The 17651-nt window shown below is 47.7% G+C and overlaps 2 protein-coding genes across 6 annotated transcripts in view; one reads left to right on the forward strand and one right to left on the reverse strand.

The window, feature by feature from the left end:
• Window positions 1-2: 2 nt before the first annotated feature.
• ARL6IP5 (ARF like GTPase 6 interacting protein 5) lies at window positions 3-10109 on the reverse strand. Its single transcript, XM_090022013.1, has 3 exons — window positions 9845-10109; window positions 521-738; window positions 3-199 (listed from the first exon to the last, which is right to left on the reverse strand). Exons 1-3 carry the CDS (start codon window positions 10018-10020, stop codon window positions 27-29), a joined length of 567 nt encoding a protein of 188 aa, XP_089878139.1. The 5' UTR covers window positions 10021-10109; the 3' UTR covers window positions 3-26.
• The window catches only part of UBA3 (ubiquitin like modifier activating enzyme 3), a 28584-nt gene continuing 11677 nt past the window's right edge, over window positions 745-17651 (forward strand). The window contains exons 1-5 of one of the 5 annotated variants that reach the window (XM_090022010.1): window positions 745-5633; window positions 5759-6004; window positions 12795-12997; window positions 13538-13579; window positions 17014-17134. In XM_090022010.1, coding sequence (XP_089878136.1) covers window positions 12906-12997; window positions 13538-13579; window positions 17014-17134 — 255 coding nt within the window. In that variant the 5' untranslated portion in view covers window positions 745-5633; window positions 5759-6004; window positions 12795-12905. Of the gene's footprint in view, window positions 6005-12794; window positions 12998-13321; window positions 13440-13537; window positions 13580-17013; window positions 17135-17651 lie in introns of those variants that run through there. The other 4 variants (XM_090022009.1, XM_090022008.1, XM_090022011.1 and 1 more) reach the window with 4 other exon arrangements.

Below are 17651 nucleotides of genomic sequence, written 5' to 3' on the forward strand. Positions count from 1 at the left end.
GGTAATAACACCACCTCATACACCCTTTATTCCTTTACTTTAGAAAGGTAGTCGGCCAGTTTGTTGATGCTCTCTTCTTGCTGCTCAAGAGCGTCAAGTATTATGCCCATCGGGGTCTTCTTCAAACCTATTCCTTCCATTTTATTCTCCAGTTTGTTCTTTATGTTCCGGAGCCTCAGGGAAGCGTGGATAAAAGTCACTAGAACAGGACAGAAAACCAAAAGTCTGTTAAATTGGCATTCCCTAAATATCTAGCTCTTCACCTGTGCACTTCAGGTAGCTTTCCAGACATCTAAGATTAGGTCATAAGTAATCATACAAGTTGCTTTCAATACAAAATTATTAGATAATGGGTTTCTTCCTGGGCAGTGAAGAAACCGATGCACAGGGTATGGCTGAGGAGAGTTTAAAAGCCTCTTTTTATATTAAAAAGCAAGTTTGCCAGCCATATTTCAGACTGCAGAGAAGCAAATCTTCATTGCTTAAAAATAAATAAATAAATATGCAAAGCATTACTTACACAGCAGAGGAAGTGTGATCCCAAATATGAACACCATGACATCTCCAACACAGGAGATCAGGAAGTAGCTAGACAACATGATAGCTGCCACAAACGCAGTTGGGTACTGCCTCTTAAACCTGCCAAGTATATCCCTGTTGTGCGATGCCCACACAAACCCCATGAACACCAGCACCACCACGGTACCGCCAAGCAGCATGTTGAGTGGACTCAGAAATCTAGGGGAAGGGAAGGGAAAAACACAAAACAAAACAGCGTTTAGCAGAATCTTTAACTTTGCAATGCGAGTTTTGCAATTGGAGACAAGTCATTAGTCACAGGGCCCGTTCCTCATGGCCTGAGCCCCAACATCAACTTATATGCGATGCTTTGTTAGCAACACCGAGTCCTGGTAAGCTCTTAGACTTGGCATTAAGAGTGCATGGGTACAGACACACTAGTTCCCTCCCAAACTCTTTTTGGGATGGGAGGAAATGTTCAAAGCCAGGAGCTCTTGTATCCTGATTGGATCCATCTCATCAGTACATCTACAAGCTACTTCACCCGCTTGATTGCAGGCCTGGGCCTTTGCTGAGTGGCATTCAGCTCCCTTGTCAGGGTGTATGACGGTGCCGCTCGAGACTGGTTTACTCCATCGGTGGACTACAACGGGGCCTGAACCCAGGTCTTAAGATGTGAGAAGTGAGTGACCACCTGCTGTCACGCCTACATCCCCAGGTAAGACTCAAAGCATTAAGATTTCATTTGGTCTTCCCCTACACATAGGAATAAAACTCAGTTGAACTTCAAGCATCACGGGTTTGAAACGTAGCACTCTCCTCCCCCTATTCATGTCCATGTCAGTATTTGGGAGTATGTAGTGATTCATCCAGACACAAATGCCATTCTCCTTCCCTTCCCCTCCCATTTGATTACTTCCTACTTTCCAGAGCGGAGAACGCAGTTACACAGCTTTCAGTCAAGGTCATGGTAAAAGATAAAATGCATCGGATACCCCAGCCAAACCAGTACCGCTCCCTTTTCGTGGGGGAAGGCATGGAGTTTCCACCATTATCTCCAATTTTCATTACTCCAAGCTGAGTAGTTCTGGGCGTCTTACAGACACCGTCTTGTTGCTACTACTTAACAACCCCATTTTATGAGCCTTTAATCCCTTTTCCTCCTTGTAGTTTAAAGCTATGAACAGGATGGAAAGCTTCCAGGACCCAGTATAACATATGGGGAAACTTAATACCGCTGGCATGACTTCAGATTTCAAAGTGCACGAGAAAAAACATCTCGGGATCACAAAGACTTTAGGTTTAGGACTTCTCTACAGGATTTCTGTTCTACGAAGTGAGCCCGGGTGAGGGGCTTACCCTATTACCAACCAATTCTTAGGCTGGGAGAATTTGGACTAGGCAAATTGTTTTGGTCCTGTCAACATTTATCCATGAGTTTGCTTCACCTGCTAATATGTTTTCCCATTACAAAATACCTGGGATACTGTTGTATTCATGCCAGAGCAGGGACAGAAAGCAAGCGATTCATACCACGTTCACCTCGCAGCCAGCTTCAGATTTTTGTGCTGGTCTTTCTGAGATTTCTCCTACTGTCTGCAAGGCCATGATGATCTGTTTGCTGCCACCTGGGCGGAAATTTTCCTCTGCTGGTCTTGTGGTTTTCAGGCAGCGATTTCTCAGAACTGGATTCAGCTATCAAGCTAGAGAAACGTGCACTGCTCACCAGAAAACAGGCTAAGAGCAAGACCAGCAAAACACACGAGTTGGCTTCATACCTGGTGCCTAGCTACTGCATTGGCATCTTGCAAATCCCTAACTCAAAAACATTTAAAAGGGGGTTCAAAAAAGGCAGGGGGAAGCCAAGAATGGCTTCAACAGTCTCTAGTTCCTTGCATCTGTCAGTTCTGCAGAGAGACAAGTGGATTTAGGGAAAAAAAAAAAAGTGAAAATCCAGTGGAGCTCCCCACCTGCTCTTGTTACTCACGATAAGAGATCCAGCGTGGCACACTGGAAACTCTGAGAGGTCAGGCCAGCCGGCAGCTGGCTACCACTTGAGTCACTCAGTGCAACCAGAGAGGCTATATTTAGTTTTGAACTGCCAATCTTAAGTTTCCAGGCTGGAAAAAGTGAACAGCGTTACTCTGGCAGAAAGCTTGTGCTCCGCTGCAGCAGCAGGAGGAAGCTATTAAACCAAGCTACCACTATTAGTTTCTGGGGAGTTTGTGGGGTTTTTTTTATTAAAACAAACAAACAAACAAACAAAAAACAACTCATGTGCAGTCTGAAATCTGAAGTCAAAATGCTCTCTTCCTCTTGAAGGGGAGAGTCCTGGTAGTAGGTACCAGTTTACAAGCCAGCCAGGCCACTTTCAAAAGGACGAAGAGAACGGATCTGGAATTAGCTTTTCTACAAGCTCGTTGTGCCATTTCTACAACATTCGGACTTGAAGTGACTGCCTCCAAAACATTAGTGGAAGGGATACTCCTCCAGATTTTAAAGGAGGGGAGGAAAAAAAAAAAAAAACAAGAAGGAAAACCTTCCCTACATTTTCATTTGTCATCCTAGGGTTTGTGCAACTGATGTGCCAGAGAAGCAAGGAAAAGCAGTTGTTTCAACTTTCTTGATGAACGAGTTAATTGTAAACCATGTTTTCTGAAGTGGGCTGAATTCCAATGAATACAAAGAAATAGTGAGCAATGAGATCATTCAGAGCCACATGAAAGCAGATTGGGACAGCAGTTGCTACTAAAGCAAGTTGGTATTCAGATCACGCACCGAGTGCTTGGGCCGATCCTGCTGCATACCATCTTGGATGACCTGCTTCATGCCATCTCCCCCACTTGTATGTGACTGAAAGCCACTGCATTATTCAGTAGCTCTGTCAGCCCCCCACGCACGCAATGCAGCATTGTGGCAAGAGCACTTTATTTCTTGTGAGAATAGCAGAGCATTTGAATGCTGAATTTCATGAAGGCAAAGTGTTACTGACGGATTTTAATCATATTTGTGAGCATGCGTCTCTTTGCAGATACCCATTCTACTCCCCTAACTACATGGGCAGGGGCAAGTGATCAGGATACCATCACTCCCAGTCAAACTACTGATTTCTAAGCATGTGCAGTTATCCTGAATCTATTATTCTGGTGCAACATAAAAGGCTGTAGGACACTCCAGGTACTGGCAACCTATAGGAACAGGTCAGTGGGACTGTCGCCCATTAGGTTAAACCCACACTCCATAACACAGGGCACATCTACACGTGCATTAAGGTGCTTAAAGTTAATGCGTATTAAATCTAGTACCTCCACTGGGAGGTATTAAGAAAATGTACATTCCCCTGTCTTAATGCACATTAAGACAAGAGCATGGTTTAAAGGATGTTGAATGTGTGTTAGCCTACTTTAATATGCATGAACTAAATAGCACTTTTTAGTGATGCTTTAATGCGCATTAAAATAGATTATGTGCATTAAAGTGCACATGTAGATGCACCCACAGCATCCAAGTTTAATTTGGGATCTTGGCACCTATCACTCATTCACACAATTACCAAACCTGATGACTGCCTGCTCATTCAGTAGAATTAAACCTCCAATCTTTGTGTTGCAAAGCTGGTTTTCCAAAGGACCTGATTTGGCTTTATTTTGATCAGGGTCAGCCTAGCACAAGTGCCAGAAGTGGCACAAACAGATCAAAGGAAGGACTTGCAGCAAATGGCAGCAGAGCAGGAGATCAAGCAGGAAGCACTGAGTGGGGAGCAGAAAGCAGAGCAGCAGATTGGATGGAAGAAGGGGGGTCAGAATAGCATTCAGGGAAGGAACGGGGCTAGTTGTGGCATGGCTACTAAACCCAATTTAGATCACTGCAAGACTGACTGGGGACATTTCACTGATATCAGAGATACTCAAAATAAATCAGGATGTGACAAAGCAGCCAGGCCATAAATAAGGAGTAGGAATTGGCTGGGGGAGAAAAGTGCGACATACAATTCAAACGCTCTACCCAGACTTCAGAGCATGGCTGAAGGCAGGCTGTAGACTAGGGTCATAATAACATTTGCTTCCTATTTAAGCAAGCAAGGAGCAATTAGCATATCAGGGCCAAAACCCCCCCGAAGTTCCAATATTTGAGAGGTGTGGGAATAAATACAAGCATGTGATTTTCTTTTAAAAGGCAATTTAAGTCTCCTGGAGTTTCCTTTACAGCCAATATTGCCGTGGCCTTGTCCCTATCGGCGAGACAGAGATAAGACCTGCCAGCCACCTCCTCTGAAGCACAAATTGAAGTCTTACAAAACTGCACAGATAAAAAGGTAAGCGATGATCTGTTAGGAGAGGCACCATCTAAATATAGTTCCTTTCTGGAGGGGTCTTAGACACCTCAAGTGCTTTATCATTTATATAGACACCGAGGGGCATGGCAGCCTTCTGGTAATTTGAGTTCTAGGTTGCTCAGACAACTCGGAAAACAGAAACTTGGGAGGAAGGCAACAAGTTCTCGTTACCCTGACAGATGTGAGCGTGGCAGGAATAAACAGCATCAAGAAGAGGTGTGAAGAGCCCAGAGTCAACAGCACGCTAACTGGATGCTATACTGCACTGCCCTCCGGGATAAGGGCAGAGCACATGGGTGGGATGTTGCCAAGTCCAGTGGAGAAAGGGATGGGGCAGTGCTGCAAGGAAGAAGAGCCATCGACAGATGACCATCGCTGCCGTCTCACGGCGACAGGAACGCCCGCCTCCCTTCTGCGAGATTATTTGCTTCCATTCGAGGTACAGCAAAACAAAACACAGGTATGGGACCCGACTTTCACGTTGCGCTCATGCCGAGGACCTTGAGAAGGTGAGTTTCCTCTGCTTTTAGGATTGATGCTTGCAGGTCTTTTCATAGGCAGTGGGTTACTTTTTTAATGTGCTTGTGTCTGTGCAAGAGTATCATCCAAGTTTTTAGATGCTACCTCGCCATCTCTGCTCTGGGTAGGGCAGTTTTCATGGATGTCCAAATGGGAGGAGAAGACGGTCACTGTGGGGAGAGCCACCAGGCCTAACTACTCGAATAACGGGCCCGTTTCTAAAGGAAGGCAAGCAAGTGTCTAGCAACTCTGCCTCCAGGTGAGCTCAACAACTGAAGAGGTTGCATCGAGTCACGCTTTCACATGGGGATGACTGAAGAGCATATTTAAATGGTGCTTGGTTTTAACTGACAGTGGTCACACCTGTTACCATTTCTTTGCCAGACACAGGGTTGCATTCAAGCCCATACGAAAACAAAATGTTTTATTCCAAGACAAGAATAGGTCAAGTTATATCCTCAGCTGTGCCTATGTAACCTCAGTGAAGCAGATGAAGTTTGCATGGGATTAAAGATGGCAGCATTTGGTCCTTTCATCTGAAAGCAGGAGACCCAGGGTAATGCATTTCTCCAACCACGACCCTTCAAATTATTACCATTGACGCTACCCAGCGATGCATTTAACTCTACGGTAGGTCCAAAGCTCTTCATAATTATGAATTAATTGGCACCGACTTTCACTGGCTAGTTTAATTCAGAAGATACCGCTCCCACGTCTCCTTGCACCAGCCACTAGTCACCATTTTCTCAAGCACTTCCTAAAATCTTACTTGGCTGTTTAGGAGTTTACACTAAAATGCAACACGGGACTTTAAAAAACGAGAGCGCAAGAGGAGGAGATGCTCACTCTTAACATTTTACCCCTCCAGCGATTTATAGCTCAATTCTCAGAGCCATTAACACAGCAAAATGCTATTTTTGTTAGAGTGACATCCACATCTAGTGAAGCAATCCAAGCGCATCAGTCCCCTAATGCTGTGTGTGCATGGCTAAAGGGAGGAGATGAAGTGGGGAAAAGGAAATACAGCAGTTTGTCAATCGATAATGGCTATGCAGAAAGCTAAATGGAAGTTTAGGGAAGAAGTGAGAGCTGGAGAGGAGGAAAATTAAAACGTGAGGCTGTAGGCAGGGGATTATTAAAGCAAAATCAGAATGGAGACAGCTAGTGACTTGTGCCGAATTGCACTGGAATCCACAGCACTTCAATACGACCAAGCTTATGCCGGTTTGCAAACAGCACAAAGGCTCAAGTAGTTAAATGGATATGTTCGACACACATGACAAAGGCATTACAACATACTAACTACCACATGAATTTACTCAAGCAGGCAGTTTGGGCTTTTCCTGAGCAGCAGCAGCAAAGCACAGAAGCTAATTAGACAAGAGTCGATGCTCCTGCTGGATCCAGCTAGCACCCTCATCCATCCCCGTAACATGGTTATGAAACAAACTGCACTCAGTCCACGCCACCAGGGAAATGCAAGCTGGAAAGGGATTTTTTTCAGGCCTTTGCAGTCGAGCTAGCCTTGCTAGGGGTTTGTGCAGCATCCAGTATAACAGAGCCCCAGTTTGTAACCAGGTCTCCCAGGCACAGCAGCATGCAAGGGTTGCTGGGGAGCCAATATGAATGGGTTTTGGGGACCTTCATTTAGTTGGTGCACTCTTAGTGCAGAAGGGCTGCAAAGATGCAGTCGGCCAGGTATGTGGAGACTGGGTCAAAACAGCCCACCTTCTCAGGGGAAGGGAAAAAATGCAAGGCCATGCTAACAGAGTATTTTAAGAATGAACAGAATAGCACCGTGGTTCATTCCCATTTGCAGGGCTGGTTGGACTGTTTACATCTACAAAGAGCCTTAAGCTTGTTTCTGGATTCGTGATTTTCTAATTGGGTCTGACGCAGGGAAGAATGCGTTTAAGAATATCACAAGGGAAAGGGGCACGTAAGACAGCGGATTACTTAGCAGCCTGTATACTTTGCTGTGTGGGAGGCCTTCATACATAGGAGGAGCAGTTCGGAGGTAAGTCTAGCGTCCAGATGGCACAGTACATCATGGCTCTTTACTGAGCGGGGGGAGAGAAAGACACAAGAAAACTCCAGACCAGCACACTGACCAGACTAGCACACTGACCAGAATAGCTCAACCATGCCAATTGCTTAGTTGTAGGGTAAAAAAATATCCTACACCCCAATTAAACAAGAAACCTGGCCTCCAATTTGATGGCAATGCCATAGTTTGGCTAGAGCCAACCACAGACCAAGATTTACCCCAAATGAACGGAGCACACCTTGGACCCAGAAGGTCAGATATTTATGAAGCTTGCCTAACTTTCCAAAGAAAGAGACCCATTAACTTCAGCCTCACAACATCTGACCCCACACAAGATTTCTTTAGCCAGTTTTCATGCTAGTTTTTTGGGTTTGTTTTTAAGTGAAGGACCTAGTAGCTCTGCCGCCTCTCGTACGAAACGCTGCCAAAGCCAAGAGGCCTAAAGCTATACCCGATTCAAACAAGTCAGACCCTCCAATTCAAGTATTCACTTCAGGTGCATGTCATTCACCTCCAGTTTCTGTTTTAACCTGCCCTAAATAAGTGCAAGTGCCCTCTGCTTGCCAGGTTCTCTGCATCCTCAATCTCCTGATTTTAAACCCAAAAACCACTACTTGGGAAGGAGTCGGGAACACAGCAGGTGGAAGGACAGGCGGGTACCGAGCTAGTGCACAGATACCAGGTGCGGTCTCAATCAAATGGCCCCTGAAATTAGTTTCAGCATCGTATCTGACTGCTTCGAGGGCTAACCCAGCTCCCAAAGCCAACTGGGGCAGCCCCCTGCAACATGGGGAAGGGCAAAACAGCAAAATCAAGCCCCTAAGGCTTTGCACTGTGGTTTATAAAGGCAAGCCACCCCTCTCGCTTCTACTCTGTGGATGCCAGCATACCCAGTCATACTGCATGGCCTTGGACCAGGGAAGTACCCCTCCCTGCAGAGGATGTGGGTTTTTGGTTTTAAATTAGAAACAGAGATATGAAGAGAACCTGCCTACAGCAGGCTCACATGCTTAGTTTTTTTGGAGCTCGAGCCAGGCAGCACATCTGCTTGGGCATAACGGTTGAAAGTGTTCAGGTTTCAAACCTTTCCTACAGAAAAACAGAGGGAAGGCAGGGCTGGGGTGGACCCGGTTGCTGCAAAAACAACAACAAAAAAAACAGCTTAAGGGGAAAACTGTGCAGCCTGTCTCAGAGGTGTCCCCACCCTGCCCCACAGCTATGCAGCAGCCAGGCCAGGACATTTGCTGGCATCATGCATCTAAGGGAGGCTCCCCCACGCTTAGGGCCTTGGTGCGCGCCTGCCTGCAGAGCGCAGAAAGCAAGGCCGAGCCGGGGACGGGAGGTTTTAAAGCATTCAGGTTTCAGACCTTTCCTACACAAAAACAGAGGAAAAAACAGGCGTGCAGGGAGTTGTTGGAGGACCCAACTACCGCAAAACAAAACAGCTTCAGGGCACACACGCACTGCAGCCAGCCTCAGGGGGGTCCCACCTCGTCCCACAGCTGTGGGAAAGCCAGGAGGAGGCCAGGACATTTGCTAGCTCAGACATCCAAGGCAGCTTCCCCAAGAGCTCTGGGAACCGGGGTGATGGTATCCTGGGCCTGCCAGGGGGCACCAGGCATCCCCATCAGCAGCTCCCTGGGGCTGTAGCAATTTGGGGAGTGGGGGAGAAAGGGAAGGACTGCTGGGGCTATTGCAGTGGGGCGGGGCTGGGGCTAGGCATCCATGTTAGCAGCTCCCTAAGGCTATTGCAATGGGGGCAGATGTTGGGGCTATTGCAATGGGGAAGGGGGACCCTGGGCATTTGTGTTAGCAGTTCCCTGGGGCTACCGCAATAGGGTTGGGGTGGGGGTGCTTAGCAGCTCCCTAAGGCTATTGCAATGGCAGGGGGGCTGCTGGGTGTTCAGGGTCTGCCCCCTCCCCCCAATTGCAAGAGCCCCATGTTAGCAGCTCCCTGGGGCAACTGCAATGGGGGGGCTGTTGGGGATACTGCAATGGGAGGACCCTGGATACCCATGTTAGCATCTCCCTGAGGCTATTACAATGGGGGGCGTTGGACCTACTACAATGGTGGGGGGAGGGGGCCTGGACACCCATGTTAGCAGCCCCCTGGGGTGATTGCAATGGGGGAGACTGTTAGGGCTATACTAAAGTGGGGGGTGGGCATCCACGTTAGTAGTAGCTCCCTAAGGCTATTTTGATGGCGGGGGGAGGGATGTTGGGGCTAATGTAAGGGGGGGGGACCCTGGGCATCTGTATTAGCAGCTCCCCAGGGGGCTTGCAATGGGGGTGGGGGGCTACTGGAGCTATGGCAATGGGGGGGACCCACGTCAGCAGCCCCCTGGGGCGATTGCAATGGGGGGGCGGTTGGGGGCTCTTGCAACGGGGACACCCCGAGCCCGGGGGGCACCCCCCGACCTCACCCCACGACGGAGACGACGGCGGCCGCCAGCACCAGGTAGTTGGTCTGGTAGTAGAGCAGGTTGCTGACCACGCGGTGGTTCCACTTGGACACGTCCCCCAGGTCGGGCCGCGAGAAGCGGTCGCGCCCGGGGAAGAAATCGTCCCAGGGCCGCAGCGGCGCCGCCTGCACCTCCATGGCTGCACCGCGCCCGCCCGCACCGCTCCCGGGGACGGCGCGGAGGGGCCGGCTCTGCGGTTCGCCGCGCCGCGCGCGGGGCGGAACCGGCGCGGGCGGGCGGGCGGCTCTGCTCCGCGCTCATTGGCTGCCGGCGCAGCGAGGGGCGGGGCTTGCAGGGTGCGTTGCATGAAAGCCTTTGCTTTTGTGTTAACGAAACGACGCCGGGTTTGCAAATGTGCCGGGATGGAGGGGCCCAGCTTGCTCCAGGGTGGGGAAGTTTCTCCTCCTCGCCAACTTCCGTTTCCTCTGCTACTGCTGGAGGGCAGGCTCCTGGTCCTGTCCCTTAGAGGAAGAGCCCATCTATAATCATCACCCCTGAAGACTTCTCCCATCCCAGGCAGATGTAGCATCAACCCAAAAAATATAACACCTTCAAAAGCCTTTTTTCTAGGGGATCCATTTAGATGTGTGGGGTTTGTCCATCTGCTGAGTGGGCGCAGTCTTGCCATAAATGCAGCGAAGCAGTAAGAGCGGCCCTAACGCAACACCTCTGATCAGCTGCCACTTAGGCCCAAGACCACAAAAGGGCTTAATTGGACTATGGTGGGATTCAACTCCCTAATTTCTAAATTATGACCTTCAACCCGTCAACTCAGCTGCTGCTTAATCCTCGACAAGCCCAAACCCTCAGAGGCGCTTCACATTTAATCACAACTTCTGTGCATGTGCCAAGCACCAGCTCCAGGCCTAGCTCAGGCTTACGGCTCATCAAGAACCATCAACAAGGCGGTGCTCTGCCTGAAGGGCTGGAGCTGGGAAGTTTCTCAGAGCTCACCTTGTAGCTCATGCAGTGCACAAAATGCTACTTTAAAAAAAAAAACACAGCTAGAGACAGGGCTGCTGGCACTCCCCTCTGATCAGTGATTTCAGTATTCACATAGGGAGGACATCCAGATTTTACACTCTCTTCTGTCTGGGGAGAGTCAAACCAACAGCACCTAGCTAGAAGAGGGGAGTTATGAGTTCCAGATCCTACTTCAAGCACTGTTATGTGGTCTACCAGGAGTAAAATTAAATTTAAAAAATAACTAAAACATGAACTACAGTTAAAAAAAAGCAATACTCTGGGTTTAAAAGTGAGGTTTAAATAGCACTTTATTTATTACACGTCTGCAATCAGTGCCCATAAAAAGGCCAGTTTTGACAGTTAAAGTACAGGTTGGCTCCACATGTTTGATCTCTTCTTACGGAGGCATTTGATTACAATTCTGATTTCATTCTTCTCCATTTTTCAGATTTCCAGTTATGGACATGTCAAATATACTAACAACAAAACACACAAAAATAGCCATACGTTGATCTTTGATATGTTGGGCCCTAGCATTTCATTAAGCTGGCAGGACTAGATACTTTTCAAATGCCGCTTGAGAAACAATCCATCCTCAAGAGCTCCAGCTTGGGGGCTGGACTCGATGATCTTCTGAGGTCCCTTCCAGCCCTAATGTCTATGAGCTGGTTTCACTTCAGAGATTGGAGCTGGGTGTATGCTTCCAAGCTTTGCCACTGGTTGGTAATCGTGTGAAAAACTGTGTCTCCAACAACCATAGCTGTACTGGCAAAAGCTCTAGTGCAAGAGTTAAGCTGGTTAAAAAACACCTTTTTACTGCTGAAACTTTTGTTGAGGGACTGGTTGTACAAATTATACTAGCAACTATGAGCTATGCCAGTATTAGGAGGGTTTGCCAGTATTATCGCTCTAATTGCAAAGCTTTTCCAGCTTAGTCAAGGTCTTGGCAGCTAGCTGCTCCATCTCCTCACCCTGCTCCACCCGCGCGGCTGGTTCCTCTCCTACTTGCATGAAGAAATGCTGGTAGTATAATTGATATGCAGGGTATGCATCTGTGCCAGTCACAAAGCCAATTACTGGTAGCACTGATAACATGAAAAATACTTGTGAACAATTGTAAATAGCTCTTGCCTGCCATATGGCGGGATGACAATTGCTTCATAAATTAATATGCAAAAGGCTGACACTGCTCTCTTGCTGGGTGAGGCTGTCAAGGGGCAAAGTGCACCTGACATGTCTGGTGTCTGTGGGAGGGCATGCCTATCAGTGTCCCTTCAAGCATCTACGGTAGCAGTTCACAACTTTTTTGTAAGTGTGAGGTACCCCTTATTAAACTTGTGCCCCCCCCCGCAGAAAATGCCAGCTCTTAGTTTGCACTCAGGTTTTCCAATCATGGAAAAATAACCAAAACCTTTTTCTGCTGCAAAGAACACAGGAAGCCCACAATTTTTTGACACTGTGAATACCTACGGGAAAATCTGGTTTATCTTCTCAGTCATGTTTGCATGCTTCAAGGGGGGGCACCCGGCAGCACCCTTCAAAGGCTCTCAAAGCACCCCAAGGAGCTGCAGCACTTTGCTTGGAAATCCCTGCTCTGTGGAAGCTTCCTCCTTCCTCCAGCGCTCGTCACTGTCTGTTTTCCATTATTCTTCTGCTCCCCGTACAGGCAGTCCCCGGACTTATGACACAATTGGTTCATCTTAAGTTGAAACGTTGCAACTTGGAACCCATTTTCCCATAGGAAACAAGGTTATAAATGGGGGATTGGTTCCTGAACCAAAACCCGATCCCCTGTTTTCACCAAAAATAACCAGGAATTTTGTACTCAGTCAGTTATAGATGAGTAATATAGCTACATTAATGTATTGTATGTAATGTATTGTAAATAGCAATCATATTGATTTGGAAGGACTTCTCTGAGGCGACTTTGCTGGACTTTTTGAAGGGCTCTTCGTTGGACTTTTTGAAGGGTTCTTGGCTGGAGTCTTCTCAGGAGTCCCGTCTGCTTTCTTAAAGAAAGCGTCCAAGGAAGTCCAGACAGATGTTCTCCAGGTAGATGGGTGATGCAACGTGGCGGCGTCGGATCAAGCGTCACCAAGTCGCAACTGATGTCACAAAGTTGAAACAGGGTGTCGATTTAGTGACGTGGTAAGTGCAAAACATCATAACCGGAAACGTTGTCAGTGGAGGACTGCCTGCATTCTGCAGGATTTGTAGCATCCTATGCTCCAGATGATGGGTCTTATGCTCTATAGCAGTGATGCTCGACCTTTTTTGGGGGGCTTTACGTGATGGGCCCCACGCACTCCGTGGGCCCGGCGCTGTGCACTGCACTAGGGACCCGGCTCTACACACACGCCCGCCCCCTGCCGGCCCCTGAGGCGCACTGCTCTCCGGCGCCCGCGCACAGCGGCAGTGACGTAACCCTGTCACTAAGGCGATTGGCGGGCCCCTTCCAGTCAGCCCGCTCCGCCCATCCCTGAGCGGGCCTCTCTGTTCTCTCGCTGACTCGGTGCTCCGAGGCGCCGCTCTAGCCGCGCGGCGCCTGGCGAGTCCCGTGAACGGCTGCAATGGCGGATGGCGCGGAGCCGTAAGTAGCCGGGCGGGCCCCTCCCCCGCTCCCCGGCCGGGTGGGCCCCGGGCTCTGCAGCGCGGGACTGACCCTTCTTTTATTCTCTCTCTTTTTAGGGAGAAGAAAAGAAGGAGGATAGAGGAGCTGCTGGCGGATGGGTTAGTGCGGGGCTGCGGGCCGGGCAGCAGAGCAGAGCCGGGGAGGCCGGGCTGAGGGGCTGGGGCAGGCCGGGGTTGGGGGGGAGCAGCGTTGCCAGGTGCACGGGGTGGGACACACACACACACGATGGGACGGGCAGGAGAGCCCCAAATTGCTCGAAAATGAGGGGTGCACTTATGATGCGAAACCCCGAAACGCACCCTGGCCCTGCTCCTCCGTGACTGGCTGCGAGACCTACCCAGGAGATAAAAAACAGGCTGGGCAGCATCGTTTATTTAATTTTCTTTTTTGGCAGTGTGCGATCGTTTTGTGCGGAGCTTGGTTTCCTCTTTAGGGACCTGGCAGGGCTGTGGGGCAGGGTGGTGGCAGCAGGAGGACCGGGCAGGGCAGGGCGGTGGGGTCTGGGCTGTGCCCGGGTAGAGGAGGTGGGTTACGGGGGTGGTGGTGGTGTCCAGGCTGTGTCAGGGGGTAGAGGAGGTGGGATATGTGGGGGGTTGGGGGTGGGGGGGCTCTTGGCAGCTGAAGCTGGGGTCAGGGCAGGTGGGTTTGAGGAGGGCTATGCGGGCAGCTGTATCGGGGTTAGAGCAGGGAGGGGTTGGCAGCTGGGGCTGGTTTCAGGTCAGGGAAGGGCAGGTGAGTTACAGCCGGCCCACCCCAAGCCCTGACCTGACACTGTTGCCCCGGATACAGCTGGCCTGACCCGCTTAGCCCTGATGTATCTGGGGCTACAGCAGGTGGGTCAGAGCAGGGGTTGGGAGGTCGGGGTGGCTGTAATTAGGCTGGAGTAGGTGGGTCAGAGCAGGGGTTGCGAGGTCGGGGTGGCTGTAGTTAGGCTGGAGTAGGTGGGTTCGGAGCAGGGGTTGTGAGGTCGGGGTGGCTGTAGTTAGGCTGGAGTAGGTGGGTTCGGAGCAGGGCCGGGGCTGAGCAGGGAAGCAGCTTGCAGGTGGCTCTGGGGTAGGGCTGCAGGAATGGGTGTCACTTGGTTCCTGCAGGGCCTGGAGGCTGGGGAAACTGCTGCTGGGTGGCATGGGAGCTAAATATAGCTTGAGCAGCTGGGGCTGGGGAAGGGCTCACCCTGAGTATGGCGCTGGGGCTTGGCGTGAGTGCAGGCTGGCAATGCTGGGGAGCTCAGAAAGGAGTGGGAGAGGCTGGGTCTGGGGAGGGTATGCCGGTTAGGAGCAGCTAGCTGTTTGGCTTGTGAACTTTAGGCTACAGAATAGCTGCTTGTGCTTATTCAACTCTGTATTCTGTGCACCTAACCTAGCTCCCCCCAAAAGCCAGTGTGGGAACCCCTGCCCCCTTCCACCTGCTTGTGACCCCCTCCCCAAAGGGAAAGGAGAGGGGGAGAGATTCACATACAGTGTATGGGCCTGTGCAGGGTGCCCTGAGGGTCATGAGTGCCCTTGGGCATGTTGCATTGTGTGGGTGCATGCTGGTGACAGAGACCCTCAAAAGCATGAGCTTTGGGAACAGGGGAGGAAGGAGTGCGAGGGTGTGAGGCAGTGCAAAAACTGTGACGATTGAAAGCAGCTTTCAGTTGCACACCTTGTAAAATTTTGATGGCGTTCTTACATGCAAGAGACTTGTTAATGCCCTAATATTGCAGTAGTGAAAACTTTACAAACCCCCTTGAAAGTGAATTTTTAGGTCACAAGTCAGATGACTGAGATTTGGCCTACCTTTGAAATGTCTAGCTCTTCCCCAGAATAAACTGAATTAAAATCACAAATTGGAACCAAATGTTACTACCCAAGTTTAATGCTAAAGTAAGAGACATGCTCCCTTCAGGGCTTGGCAGTGGCTGTATTCACTGACACTACACAAGAAAGAGAAAAATACTTTTTAATGCCACTGAGCACAGGTATGCACTCATTTCCAGCAGAGATGTCAAACTGTAGATGACAGAATACAGATTGAAGTTTATGGTTCAAATAAAAAAAGTTAAGAATATTTCTGAAATGTAACTTGCATGTGTGGAGAACCAATTGCAAGATTCAGTGTGAATTAAGAGACACCGGTTTAGTACACTCTTCATAAATTAATAACTAGAGTAGTTCAGCTAAAGTTAGAAGCCAGCCAAGGGTGATTTTGACAGTCTGTCAAAATGTTACCTAGATGTGAAATATTGGAACATTTCTTTCCTACAAGTTGTTGTTTCCTAATTACTCTTTTAAAAAAAAGTTATGCTTTGTACATGAATTAAACCCACATTGGACTGATCCTACTGTCCATCTTTTAAATTTTAGGTAGAAGGAAAAGGCTGCACACCATCTTGCGCCATTTAATTTTGTTGTGAGGGCAAAGATGGTAAATCCGCACTATTATTGAACCAAGCTCTCCATATGTATGAGAAATATGAGGAATGCTTGTAGTAAGAAAAATGCATTCTTTATTTATGATAAAGTTGAGCGTGCATGCTCAAACTGACAAAGCTATTTTATAATTTGTACAGATTCCTAGTAACACTGAGCAGTAATTATATAACTGAATTGAATTAGATTTAAAAATGGGAAATGTGCTATTTTGGGGCAGGACTTCATTACTCTTATGTAGACTAGTTTAGAAGAGATTTAAAATTAAAAAAGGAAGCTGAAATGAAAATGTTGGTTCTGAAGTATTCCAGTAAGGAATTTTGAAATGTAGTGAGATCAGCTTATTTTACCATTCTAAATTTCTGAAAACCTGAGCATCAAAATATGGGGGAAATGCTGTACTATAAATATCTTGATTAAAAAATATAAATACTTCAGAAGTTCAGATTTTCTATCTTGGAAAATTTTGTGGGCAACAAGCAAATGGGCTAATTAAAATGACACCTGGTTAATTAAGGAACTTTTAATAAGACATTTCACAACACTGGAAGTTTTGTTAACATGTACTTACTTACCTAAAACGCACAGGAGATTTGGAGAATGGAGTGTCAGGGTTTGTTACTATTAGTAATTCTGGATTCTAGCTATCAATCAGTTAAATGCTGATAACTACATATATCTAGGAAGTCTGATGAAAAGAATTAGTTGAGACTTGAGGACTTAGCTCTTATCCTCAGAAATAATAGAAGTGTTGAGGAAAAACTCCTTTTCCGTGTCTTTTTATGCTTCAGGAATGAAATAGACAAACAGAAGAGCACACCCATTTTTTAATTTTCAGGTCCTTCACTGACTAGCAGCCGGATGTAGTATGAAGTGTTCATTTCTGTTTGACTCTAGTGCAGAGTTATGGTATTGCTTATTAATTACCCAAATAAACCAAGTCACTCAAATGCTTATGCATGTGCTTAAGTTACCTGAATAAAATAAGAATGTGTGGATGTATTTGCAAGGCTGGCCAATGATTTGGTTTCCTTTCTTTTCCTTGGTTGAAATGTAAATTGTAGAGGTGTGGCATTTTCTTTACTGATTTTTTGCGGCTTAATTTATTATGTTCTGTGCAGAATGGCTGTTGATGGTGGGTGTGGGGACACTGGAGACTGGGAAGATCGCTGGAACCATGTAAAGAAATTCCTCGAGCGATCTGGACCATTCACACACCCTGATTTCGAGCCAGGCACTCAAGTGAGAAATGCTTATTTTAAATAAAACTATTCATAGTGTGTGTTGCAGGCTAATAGAAAGATGTTCATTAGTTTATCATCCAGCAATGTCAGATTCCTAAACTGCATGCAAAAAACTTATCTTTAGAGTTAAGCAAACAACACTTATTTTTTACAAGAAAATACAGTATAATGAATACATTTTTACAGATTTATGCCAGATTAAGGGAGTTTGTATGTGCTAATTAAACTGCACACCGCAGCTTCTGAAATTCAACAGACAATAATATTTCTCTCTCCTGGATTGAGATAATTTTTGCTTCATTTATCAGAAATTCTTAACTTTATTTAAAATTAAGCTCAATATAAGCAGTTCTATTATTGGGAAGGGAGTCATTTTAGTAGGAATGGGCAAAGCTATTCTGTCTGCCTCTGGCTTGTGGTGGGTATATGGTGGAACAGTTCATGGAAAGCAGCCGCTCAGTGCAAAAATATGAATGCTCTTTGGGACAGCAGTTTTTTATATCTTTGTGTTTGTT

Source organism: Crocodylus siamensis, chromosome 11 (genome assembly GCF_052110815.1).
Source record: "Crocodylus siamensis isolate JL-2025a chromosome 11, ASM5211081v1, whole genome shotgun sequence".
NCBI classification, from domain to species: Eukaryota; Metazoa; Chordata; order Crocodylia; family Crocodylidae; genus Crocodylus; species Crocodylus siamensis.